The sequence below is a fragment of the Rutidosis leptorrhynchoides genome, chromosome 10, assembly GCF_046630445.1.
Source record: "Rutidosis leptorrhynchoides isolate AG116_Rl617_1_P2 chromosome 10, CSIRO_AGI_Rlap_v1, whole genome shotgun sequence".
NCBI classification, from domain to species: Eukaryota; Viridiplantae; Streptophyta; class Magnoliopsida; order Asterales; family Asteraceae; genus Rutidosis; species Rutidosis leptorrhynchoides.
The window spans coordinates 142,857,700-142,871,907 of NC_092342.1; the positions used below are offsets into that span (position 1 = coordinate 142,857,700).

The following is a 14,208-nucleotide window of genomic DNA, read 5'->3' on the forward strand; positions in this document are numbered from 1 at the left end:
GTCATAAGTATTTAAGTCAAATAACGTTACGTATGGTTATCGTTTTGAAAACTTAAGTTAGTAGTTTCAAAATATACTTATAACTTATTGTTATTAATACAAAATGAGATATTAAAACATTCTTAGGTCATGTTAAATATGTATATATACATATATATACACAAACGTATAATTATCATATATTGTATAGTTCGTGATATCATCGGTCAAACTAGACGGTCAAACGTTGTGTAAAACTCTTTTCGAAAAACATAAGTCTCGATAATTTGGATTGCTTATCATGTTGGTAAGGTTTAATTTATGTAAATATTAATCTTATAAGTATAGAACGATCGAAAAAGTGCGGGTCGTTACAGGTAACTCCTCCACCCAAACTTGCTTTTGAAAGTACGAAAATGTTAACGCAGCCTACTTTCTTAATGCATCCGCTTTCTTATTTTGACTTCTTGGTACTTGTGCGAGTTCAAAATGCTCAAACCGCATAGCTGATTCTTGTAACAGCTTCAAATACTTTTGCATTGAAAGTTCATGCGCGTCAAAAGAGCCATTAAACTGATTAGCCACTAGCTTCGAATCTGTAAAAGCGTGCAACTTGGGGACATGTATTTTATACGCGATATTTAAACCAGCAAGCAACGCTTCATATTCAGCTTCATTATTTATTACTTCAAAATTGAAACGTAGCACGTACGTGTGCTCTTCACCACTTGGGCTTGCTAACAATAGGCCCGCACCAGCACCTTCTGCGCATGAGGCTCCATCGGTAAATAAATCCCATGTTTCGTCGTGCACTGGCTTTAACTCTATTCGCTCATTAATTACCTCCAGTTCACCAGACATTTCCGCAAGGTAATATGCTAGAACCTAGCCTTTTATAGCATTGCGCGGAAGGTAAGAGATTTCATAAGCATCTAACTACACTGCCCACAACGCGAGCCTACCAGATATTTTTGGTTTTGTTAAAACTTGCTTGATTGGCATGTTAGTTAGCACATGTACTGGGTGCCCTTGAAAATATCTCCTCAACCTTCGCGATGTTAATATAAGCGCGTACACAAATTTTTCAATGGGTGCATAGTTTATTTCGCTCCCTGCGAGAGCTTTGCTGACAAAAATACACTGGCTTTTGTATTTTATCCCTTTCTGCCACTAAAACTGAACCAAAAGCTTCATTTGCCACTGATATATAGAGGTAAAAGAGTTTCGCCTTTAATTGGTGCTGTTAACGTAGGTAAAGTTTTCAACAACTTATTCATTTCCTGAAATGCAGTTTCAGCCTCGCTTGTCCATAAAAAACTCTTTTGCTTTAGACAACCTTTCAAGGTTTTGAAAAATGGTAATTTCCTTTCAGCGGCTTTGGACAAAAAACGCGTTAACGCGGCTAACTTACCCATCAAACTTTGCACTTCTTTAACTGTCTTTGGCGCAGTCATATTCTCAATGGCCAATATCTTCTTTGGGTTAGCTTGAATACCCTGCTCAGTAACGAGATAGACCAAAAATTTTTCTTCTGTTTCGCCGAAACTACACTTTGACGGATTGAGCTTCATATTTATTCTGCGCAATGTATCAAATGTTTCCCGCATATCGTCTAAAATATGCGCTTGTGTTGTGATTTTAATTACTAAAACATCCACATAAGCCTCAAGATTGCGCCCAATTTGGGTTTCAAACGCAGTGTCAATTAGCCATTGGTATGTTGCACCCGCATTAATTAAACCAAAAGGCATCATTATATAAGAAAATATAACCTTGCCTGTGTGACGACCCGAGAATTTACGACCAAATTTAAACTTTAATCTTTCTATGTTTTCGACACGATAAGCAAAGTCTATTATGTTGAGTCTCGAAAACTTTGAACTGTATTCATGTAAGCATTTGATCTTTGACTATACCCGACGATTCACGAACTTCGAGGTGTAAATAAATATATAAATGTATATGAATTCTATACATAAGTAATATTGTAATATATATATATATATATATATATATATATATATATATATATATATATATTTATATATATATATATATATAACTAACAAATATTAAAGATTTAATAAATTATAGATATTACATAATAAATGGTACTATATTAAAATATAAGTACAAGTTTGAATAAAATTGATGTATTAATATGATTATCATTACTTTCATTATAATTATTTTTGTTAATATTAATAATAATAAATGAATTAGTAACATTATTACTTCTAATATAAAATATGTAAATATTAAAATTTTTGATATGTATAAGTAGTATTATTAATGTTATTATTATAGTATTAAAATTTTTATAACTAGAATTATTATTAGTATCATTATTATTATCACTTTAGTATCTTTATTATTAAATAAATTAATAAAGTTATTATTATTCATTTATTATACTAAGTCTATTATTATCATATTATTATTAGTAGTAATATTATTAATATTATTAATTATTAATATATTTATTAATTAACAAAAACTTAAGAATTATATATACATATAGGCAGATATATATAACCATATATATATATATAAAAATGCAGATATCCATAAAAGCAGACATATAAATACGATTATACATCTATATATCATCACAAATACAGCAATTTATATATAATACAATTATACACATATATATACAAGAAATATAAGTATCTGTTTCCTATTACCATCTCACTGTTGTAGAAATCCGATTTTTCCTGTCTCTAAGATTTGATTGCAGTCGACTACAACCAGTAAAATCCAAAATATAAAGGCAACTAATCATCTAAGTTGTTAGCAATCCATATCAACCTTTTTCTCATTTATTTGTTTATTTTTCTGTTTTCTGTAAATGCAAAACAAGACCAAACTCTTCTATATAACATGCAACCACCTTCATCGTTCATTAACAAAACTTGCTGCAAATCTTAGGTTAGTAGACTGCTATATGTTTTATCTAATACATTCATGTCTAAACGATGTTCTGATTGTAACCATCGATCACCATTCCATGTTCATTATCTTCAAACATCACCTTTACTACTTTTGTTTCTTGTTCGGTTCTAATTACAATCATATTATCATCACCATACCTAATGTAAACACCACAACTCCAACATACACTAATCCACCACTCGATGTCATCTTGTTTCCTCTTCTAATTAATTACCACGACACCACCATTCACCATCTCTATTCAAACCCACTTCATAAACACCTGCTTTATTTTTGTTTCTTGTTTTCTATGGTTCAAACATCATCTATATTCTTCTGTGTTGCGTTCATCAATCAACCATTAGCCACCCTTTCTAAACAATCGGCCACCATCACTACAACTTTTAACCATCTCTCATCTACAACCACCACCGTGACCTTCAATATTTATCTTCTTTCTTCCTCTCCTCTTTTTCAACGGATACAGCCACCAAACATCACACAAATCATCAAACTCAAAATACAGCCCGTTATTATATTTTTTTCTTTCCTTTCTTTTTTTTTCTTCTTCTGTTTGAATTCGAGAACACCATAGTATCTGTTGCTTCTGCGATATATTTATGTAGATATAGAGGGTGACAATTGAAACATGTAATTTAATATATATGATTTTAAAGTGATGAGCGGTTTAAACTTTCACAAGCTATGTCCCACCCAAAGAATAGTGGTGCCGACATGCTATTATTCTTGCATCTTAGTGGATCGATTAGTTTATGGAAGGGTCAAAAAGTCGACTAAATTTCCTTGCTGATTAAAGGGTTAACGAATAATAATAATAGTTTGATAATGATGATGGGATTTTAAAAAGAATATGTTAGGAATGGTCACATGGCAGCAACTTGCATTCTTTCTATTTGTTTTGTTAATATAAACCGAATCCTAGAGCAAGCAATTAAACTTTGATGGGCCGTAAATCTCTATTGTTTACTTGGGCTTATTATAGAAGGTTAGTTGTTGTGGAGTTTTAGATAATTAAGATGGGCCAAGAGATTGTTAGGATGGGCCGTGAAATTGTATTACCATAGTAGTTGGGCTGTGAGCCACTCCTATAATTTTTTTTCTGATGGGGGACGATAAGATTAATGATACATGATAACATAATACTCGATGATGATGTTATAAGATGGTGATCGATGATGATTTGGTATTATGACTATGAAATCATGATATGATATGATAATAATGGAAGATGAGAAAAATGATTTAAGGTGACGTTGATGATGGATTAAATGTTGCTGATTGAAATGGGTTAAATGAAGTTAGGGAGCTAAGTAAATCAATATATAACGAATAGAGCAGACGGTTGGAGGGTTTGCCGGATTAACTAGAGGTCGCGGGTTCGAGCCCGGGCCAGGGCATTCATTTTTTAAAGCTTGTTATTTAAGGTTCGTGAATCCGAGGCCAAACCTACACTTGTTAAATGATGTCATATGTATTTTTACTACAAAATACAGTATGGTGAGTTCATTTAATCCCTTTTTACATCATTACATTTTTGGGCTGAGAATACATGCAAATGCTTTATTAACTGTTTTACAATATTTATATGCGTGAGTTTCATTTGCCTTTTTACCCTTTATATTTTTGGGCTGAGAATACATGCGCTGCTTTTATAACTGTTTTATGAAATAGACACAAGTACTTAAAACTACATTCTATGGCTGGATTATTAAATCAAATATGCCCCTTTTTAGTCTGGTAATCTAAGAATTAGGGAACAGACACCCTAATTGACGCGAATCCTAAAGATAGATCTATCGGGCCCAACAAGCCCCATCCAAAGTACCGGATGCTTTAGTACTTCGAAATTTATATCATGTCCGAAGTAGGATCCCGGAATGATGGGGATATTCTTATATGCATATTGTGAATGTCGATTACCAGGTGTTCAATCCATATGAATAATATTTTTGTCTCTATGCATGGGACGTATGTTTATGAGAAATGGAAATATGAAATCTTGTGGTCTATTAAAATTATGAAATGATTATTTATGTTAAACTAATGAACTCACCAACCTTTTGGTTGACACTTGAAAGCATGTTTATTCTCAGGTATGAAAGAAATCTTCCGCTGTGCATTAGCTCATATTAGAGACATTACTTGGAGTCATTCATGGCATATTTCCAAAAGACGTTGCATTCAAGTCATTGAGTTCATCAAGATTATTATTAAGTAAATTATAGTTAGATGTATTATGAAATGGTATGCATGCCGTTAACTTTCGATGTAATGAAAGATTGTCTTTTAAAAAACGAATGCAATGTTTGTAAAATGTATCATATAGAGTTCAAGTACCTCGCGATGTAATCAACTGTTGTGAATCGTTTATAATCGATATGGACTTCATCCTGATGGATTAGGACGGGTCTTCACAGTTGGTATCAGAGCGGTGGTCTTAGCGAACCAGGTTGGCATTAGTGTGTATAACTGATAAGTCGTTAGGATGCATTAGTGAGTCTGGACTTCGACCGTGTCTGCATGTCAAAAGTTTCGCTTATCATTTCATGTCAAAAATTACTTGTTTATCATCCTTAAAGTCTAGACACGTCTTACTGCCGCTATTGCATAGATAGTGTATAGATAAATTCATATCTTAGCATATCTGTTGTTGTTACTTTGCCTGACAGCTTCTGTAGATTCCTCCGTAACTTATGGGATTTTAGTATCATATATGCATATGTAAATTATGTATTGCAAGGTACTAATCTACATCCTATAATCTATTTCTTATCAAAAAAAAAAATTCCTTCATCTGATTGTACGGGATGAATCCTTCAACAAGTTCGAGTCCCTCGAATTCCGATAGCTATTCCGATAGTTATTCCGACAGCTGTTCCGATGTGGACGTTCACCTAAGCTCCGAAAGCAGCATCACCAGAATGAATCAACCAACCAACCATCCCCAATTCATATGATGAGTTCGTAGTTGACTTAATTAATGGAGACGAGAAGAAGGCAATCCTTTCCATCAACCAAATTCATCTCTTAGTGAAGAACCTGAAGCACTTACCGACGAACCACACCGAAACACCATTTTCACCCTCATTTCCCGAATGTCTCACCACGATTATATTCTATCTAAAATTCTAAACCTTATTCATCCATTCGTTCCGACTGACAATCATCCTGGAATAATACAAGAAGTCAGCGAACTTCGCGCCCGAGTTATAGTCTTGGAAAAATATGGTGCAAAATTTACCAGCTTCAGCAACATCACTGGCAACAACAGTACCACCAACATCAATACCAGTACCACCAACAACCCAAGTTTCAACATCACACGCCTCAACATCTCATTATGTACCCCGAGCATAATCATCATTCTACGTATCATTTTACATCATTTATCTTCGTTCGACATGGCGATTATGAAATCTCTAATGTTTTAGAGATTATATATTCTAGTTCTAATGGTAAACCAAATGAGTTTAATATCATATTAACTCAATGAATCCATGATTATATCCGAAGAAAATATATATGTATATATGTTTTCATAAAGATTGTAATTAAAAATTCTTTCGTACAAAGTGTTAAACGTGAAAATATTTTAACGGGTAGGTAATACCCGAGGAATATTCAGATTTCACATTAATAAATTACACTATACATTCTTCGAAGCTGATTCAACAGTCGTTTACTATCCTACTTACATCCACCAATATGTGTATCCGTTCACCACAGAATAACCATTTTTATTCAAATTCATATTTGGATTTTGATTTATCATAATCCAACAAGTGGCATAATGAAGAAAACATTGGACAAAATAAAATTTGTTAGAAACAAACAAATTAACTATGAGAAATTTTGTTAAGAATCCACGCTAACTGTTTCCAGCTAACTGTTCCTAGCTAACTGATTACATTTTATTTATCGCAGTTTATTTATCGCAATTTAATTATCGCAATTTTATTTATCGTCATTTAATTTCTGTTATTTACTTTACGCACTTTATTTATCATCATTTAAATTCTGTTATTTATTTTACGCACTTTAAATGTCGGGACACGTATACAAGGTTTTGACATATCATATCAACCCATATATATATATATATATATATATATATATATATATATATATTATTTGGAATAACCATAGACACTCTATATGCAGTAATGCGGGAGTTAGCTATACAGGGTTGAGGTTGATTCTATAATAATATATATAGTTTGAGTTGTGATCGAGTCTGAAACATGTACACGGGTCACGATACGTATTAATTAATTCGAATACTATATAGTAAACTATATATGAATTATTATTTGTACACTGCTAACTGTGGACTATCAACTGAGGACTATCAACATTGGACAATTAAAATGAATTAAAATATTGACTATAACATATGAAACTAAACAATTCTTCAAGTTTGCCACTTGATTTCATCTTAAACCTCATTTGTATATTGATGATTCCAATCTGCGTTCAAACCTTTCATGATTCTTAAAAACACTTCAATCGAGGGGATGAACCAACCGCACTATATCTACGGAAGAAAAGATTGATGCATATAGTTATGCACCTGAAAACACTTAGAACCTGTGTAAACATTTAACACGTGTCCGTTCTAGCTCCTTTGGCATTGTTATTACCGAAAATAACAATTCAACTCTTTTTCCAATTAGCCAATTTTGTCATAGCTTCAGCAAATCAACTTCGACTTCCATTCGAATTAGCCTTATTATAACCTCGATATATAAGTTTGCCAGTCGTCATCATTACCGGGGAATCGTTTATATTCCACCACATTAGCAGTAAACTTACCAGCAACTTCAATGAATTTGGACTTTCTGAAAAATCATTATATTCATTGAAACCCCATCATGTATACATCTATACCCTGTAACAATAATTTCCATACCAATTACCAAGAATCAGCAATCAGTATTTCGAATTTCGTAGTATTTCTACATCAATAGTTATATGTATACATATAACAATTATCTCCTAGAATTACGACCTTCAATTCTGAAATTTTGAAAAGCACCCAGCCTACGAATCAATACATTGAACTTTGAAAAAGCTGAATGAAGCAGCAGAAACTGTGGGCAACTGTAAATGACCTTAGTCGTCGGAAGTTTGATAATAAAAAATAATATGTTGGAAAAGTTCAGAAATGTTGGAACTGAAAAACGGATAGAGTTAACCATGAAGGAGAACAAGGACAAATACAAGAACCATACCCTATATTCAAAGAATCCAGATAATTCTGGATCCGTTAAAATCTTTAGAGAATATCTTGCTCCGAAGTCATGTTAAAATCTTACGGAAAATTTTTCTCCATCAACTATCGAACTTAGAAATTCCAAAATATCATCATCAATATCTTCGATATTTCTGAGGATATTTTCATAAATATTCTCGTCCGAAATTATATACCTCTTCGTGCTTCCTGTGTATCAATATATTGGAAACATTCAATAGAAAATTTAGTACTGAAAAGCGGATTATGCGAAACTATGAAGGAAGCCGTGGACAAATCACAAGGAATAAGTTTGACTTTAAAGAATCCAAATGATTCTGTTTCTGATGAAATCTTTAGCGAATACCTTGCTTCCGAATCTAAACCCTTACGGATAAATCTTCTTCATCATCCATCGATATTAGAAATTCCAAGATATCATCGTATATCCATTTATAAATATCTTCCATATTTCTGAAGATATTTTCATAACTATTCATATCTGAAATCATTTATCTCTTTGTGCTATCAGTGTTACATCATATAGAAACTGTTAGTTCCTATATTCTGTAAACTTTCAAGCTTAAAATACGAATGTTATTCAAGTAATGTTGGGAACTGATGCATGAGTTAGTATAATATAATGACACTTGATCAACGTGATTATATTACAGTAAGTCATGCTTTGTTTCTAATGGAACATGATAATTCACAGATCATAACGTTATCATGTGCCATATTACATAACTCTTTCATTCTGCTTAACTTCTGAACATATCAAGAAAGTATATTCTTGATAGTTCTATTCTCGGTGATTCAGGTAATTTAACAAATCAAATCGAGCGATTACGTTCTTTCTTGTTTAAAACATTAAGTTCATTCGAACCTTCGTACTTACGAATTCAGGACCGTTACTCGCTTTACTAGAGGTCGAGAGGATAATAAAAAGGCAAAGAACTCCGAAATATAAGAGAAAATATAAAGCCCAATAACAACACGGATGTTACAAACCGTAGATATTAATACGAATAGCAATATAAAAATACGGTATAATTAAGAATAATATCACCCCAAGGTTATATTAAAAGTAAACAGATTTTCTGGTGGAAGATTGAAAAGAAGGATGACAGAAATGATAATTAGGAAAATATCAGGGTTTAGAATTGAATTAAGCATTTTAATAATCTTTTGAATTTGGGGATTGTATAGAAATGGTGAGAATAAGAGAACGGAAGAGCTTAATTTATAATGGAAATATCAGACAGAGTAATCGAGGCGGATCACCGTATTTAATTATAGAGATCCTAATTTCCTTATTCGCCGAAGAATCAAATCTTATATAGATTTTGAAGATTATCTCTAAATCCCTTAAATTCCGGAAATCAACCATGACTACGTCACCGGTTAAGTCAAATCTTCATTTACTCATTTTCACTCCTTTGTGATAGTTTCATTCGTACTCTTCGAATAATCAAATTATTTCATCCTTATTATTCAATGGTAATAAAAGTCAATTTATCAGCTTATATGAGTCATGAAAATATATTTATTATTATTCATGACCATCCCACTCAAATTTCGGGACAAAATTTCTTTAACGGGTAGGTACTGTGACGACCCGAGAATTTATGACCAAATTTAAACTTTAATCTTTCTATGTTTTCGACACAATAAGCAAAGTCTATTATGTTGAGTCTCGAAAACTTTGAACTGTATTCATGTAAGCATTTGATCTTTGACTATTCCCGACGATTCACGAACTTCGAGGTGTAAATAAATATGTAAATGTACATGAATTCTATACATAAGTAATATTGTAATATATATATATATATATATATATATATATATATATATATATATAACAAATATTAAAGATTTAATAAATTATAGATATTACATAATAAATGGTACTATATTAAAATATAAGTACAAGTTTGAATAAAATTGATGTATTAATATGATTATCATTACTTTCATTATAATTATTTTTGTTAATATTAATAATAATAAATGAATTAGTAACATTATTACTTCTAATATAAAATATGTAAATATTAAAATTTTTGATATGTATAAGTAGTATTATTAATGTTATTATTATAGTATTAAAATTTTTATAACTAGAATTATTATTAGTATCATTATTATTATCACTTTAGTATCTTTATTATTAAATAAATTAATAAAGTTATTATTATTCATTTATTATACTAAGTCTATTATCTATCATATTATTATTAGTAGTAATATTATTAATATTATTAATTATTAATATATTTATTAATTAACAAAAACTTTAGAATTATATATACATATAGGCAGATATATATATAACCAGATATATATATATATAAAAATGCAGATATCCATAAAAGCAGACATATAAATACGATTATACATCTATATATCATCACAAATACAGCAATTTATATATAATACAATTATACACATATATATACAAGAAATATAAGTATCTGTTTCCTATTACCATCTCACTGTTGTAGAAATCCAATTTTTCCTGTCTCTAAGATTTGATTGCAGTCGACTACAACCAGTAAAATCCAAAATATAAAGGCAACTAATCATCTAAGTTGTTAGCAATCCATATCAACCTTTTTCTCATTTATTTGTTTATTTTTCTGTTTTCTGTAAATGCAAAACAAGACCAAACTCTTCTATATAACATGCAACCACCTTCATCGTTCATTAACAAAACTTGCTGCAAATCTTAGGTTAGTAGACTGCTATATGTTTTATCTAATACATTCATGTCTAAACGATGTTCTGGTTGTAACCATCGATCACCATTCCATGTTCATTATCTTCAAACATCACCTTCACTACTTTTGTTTCTTGTTCGGTTCTAATTACAATCATATTATCATCACCATACCTAATGTAAACACCACAACTCCAACATACACTAATCCACCACTCGATGTCATCTTGTTTCCTCTTCTAATTAATCACCACGACACCACCATTCACCATCTCTATTCAAACCCACTTCATAAACACCTGCTTTATTTTTGTTTCTTGTTTTCTATGGTTCAAACATCATCTATATTCTTCTGTGTTGCGTTCATCAATCAACCATTAGCCACCCTTTCTAAACAATCGGCCACCATCACTACAACTCTTAACCATCTCTCATCTACAACCACCACCGTGACCTTCAATATTTATCTTCTTTCTTCCTCTCCTCTTTTTCAACGGATACAGCCACCAAACATCACACAAATCATCAAACTCAAAATACAGCCCGTTATTATATTTTTTTCTTTCCTTTCTTTTTTTTTCTTCTTCTATTTGAATTCGAGAACACCATAGTATCTGTTGCTTCTGCGATATATTTATGTAGATATAGAGGGTGACAATTGAAACATGTAATTTAATATATATAATTTTAAAGTGATGAGCGGTTTAAACTTTCACAAGCTATGTCCCACCCAAAGAGTAGTGGTGCCGACATGCTATTATTCTTGCAGCTTAGTGGATCGATTAGTTTATGGAAGGGTCAAAAAGTCGACTAAATTTCCTTACTGATTAAAGGGTTAACGAATAATAATAATAATAGTTTGATAATGATGATGGGATTTTAAAAAGAATATGTTAGGAATGGTCACATGGCAGCAACTTGCATTCTTTCTATTTGTTTTGTTGATATAAACCGAATCCTAGAGCAAGCAATTAAACTTTGATGGGCCGTAAATCTCTATTGTTTACTTGGGCTTATTATAGAAGGTTAGTTGTTGTGGACTTTTAGATAATTAAGATGGGCCAAGAGATTGTTAGGATGGGCCGTGAAATTGTATTACCATAGTAGTTGGGCAGTGAGCCACTCCTATAATTTTTTTTTCTGATGGGGGACGATAAGATTAATGATACATGATAACATAATACTCGATGATGATGTTATAAGATGGTGATCGATGATGATTTGGTATTATGACTATGAAATCATGATATGATATGATAATAATGGAAGATGAGAAAAATGATTTAAGGTGACGTTGATGATGGATTAAATGTTGCTGATTGAAATGGGTTAAATGAAGTTAGGGAGCTAAGTAAATCAATATATAACAAATAGAGCAGACGGTTGGAGGGTTTGGCGGATTAACTAGAGGTCGCGGGTTCGAGCTCGGGCCGGGGCATTCATTTTTTAAAGCTTGTTATTTAAGGTTCGTGAATCCGAGGCCAAACCTACACTTGTTAAATGACGTCATATGTATTTTTACTACAAAATAAAGTATGGTGAGTTCATTTAATCCCTTTTTACATCATTACATTTTTGGGCTGAGAATACATGCAAATGCTTTATTACCTGTTTTACAATATTTATATGCGTGAGTTTCATTTGCCTTTTTACCCTTTATATTTTTGGGCTGAGAATACATGCGCTGCTTTTATAACTGTTTTACGAAATAGACACAAGTACTTAAAACTACATTCTATGGCTGGATTATTAAACCAAATATGCCCCTTTTTAGTCTGGTAATCTAAGATTTAGGGAACAGACACCCTAATTAATGCGAATCCTAAAGATAGATCTATCGGGCCCAACAAGCCCCATCCAAAGTACCAGATGCTTTAGTACTTTGAAATTTATATCATGTCCGAAGGAGGATCCTGAAATGATGGGGATATTCTTATATGCATATTGTGAATATCGATTACTAGGTGTTCAATCCATATGAATGATATTTTTGTCTCTATGCATGGGACATATGTTTATGAGAAATGGAAATATGAAATCTTGTGGTCTATTAAAATTATGAAATGATTATTTATGTTAAACTAATGAACTCACCAACCTTTTGGTTGACACTTGAAAGAATGTTTATTCTCAGGTATGAAAGAAATCTTCTGTTGTGAATTAGCTCATATTAGAGACATTACTTGGAGTCATTCATGGCATATTTCCAAAAGACGTTGCATTCGAGTCATTGAGTTCATCAAGATTATTATTAAGTCAATTATAGTTAGATGTAATATGAAATGGTATGCATGCCGTTAACTTTCGATGTAATGAAAGATTGTCTTCTCAAAAACGAATGCAATGTTTGTAAAATGTATCATATAGAGGTCAAGTACCTCGCGATGTAATCAACTGTTGTGAATCGTTTATAATCGATATGGACTTCGTCCGGATGGATTAGGACTGGTCTTCACAGCCTGTATGGAAAGCGGTTTTATCTGCATCTTCCCTAGCCATTGGGATCTGTTGATATCCCCTCGCAGCATCTAAAAAACATTTTTACGGAAAGGCATGCAATGATTCTACCTTTAAATCAATTTCTGAAAGTGGATAATTATCTTTAGGGCATGCTTTATTTAGGTCTTTGAACTCAATGCACATTCTCCATGAGCCATCAGGTTTTTTTTTTCCAAAACCGGGTTCGCAATCCATGATTGATATTGAAGTTCATGCAAAATACCTGCTGCCACCAGCTTTGTTACCTCCTCACACAGCCATTTAGTGCGATTTGGGGCCATACCCTTGCGCTTCTGGACTACAGGCTTTAAGGCAGGATTGAATTGAGTTTGTATTCTACAATATGATGCGGAAAGCCGATCATATCATTTTCACACCAAGCAAAAACATCCATGTACTCGATGAGTAACTGTAAAATCTGCTTTTTTGTATCCGCACTAATATTGAGGCCAACATTAATTTTTTGATTAGGATACTCAAGATTAACCACTACCATATTATCCGCAGCATCAGCGCTTTCTTTAACTGCACTTTTCATATTAACAGCCGCACAAATAGGGATGACACTTGCCGAGCTTATCGTTGCAATACCTTTATGTTGTAAATTTAATCATTTCATGAATTGTAGATGGAAAAATTTCCGAATTTAACCAACACAGATGTGCGCAACAACATGTTGTAGCGAGAAGAAGTCCGTATAACATAGAAATCTAGTTGTGTTTGGCGTACTAAATTAGCATCATTTCATCAACAAGCTCAATATTTAAAGACAATAGCCCTCTAGGCCAAGAAGATTCTCCCACAAAACCGGTTAGCAAGGCTG

The 14,208-nt window shown here is 32.2% G+C and overlaps 1 protein-coding gene across 1 annotated transcript; it reads right to left on the reverse strand.

Annotated features, from left to right (window-relative positions):
* Nucleotides 1-408: 408 nt before the first annotated feature.
* Nucleotides 409-840, reverse strand: LOC139870663 (uncharacterized). The gene has a single exon (XM_071858444.1). It carries the CDS (start codon nt 838-840, stop codon nt 409-411), a length of 432 nt encoding a protein of 143 aa, XP_071714545.1.
* Between the last annotated feature and the right edge of the window lie 13,368 nt (nt 841-14,208).

Coding starts and splice junctions, on each gene's coding strand:
- LOC139870663 (XM_071858444.1), bottom strand. CDS start 840: ATGTCTGGTGAACTGGAGGTAATTAATGAGCGAATAGAGTTAAAGCCA.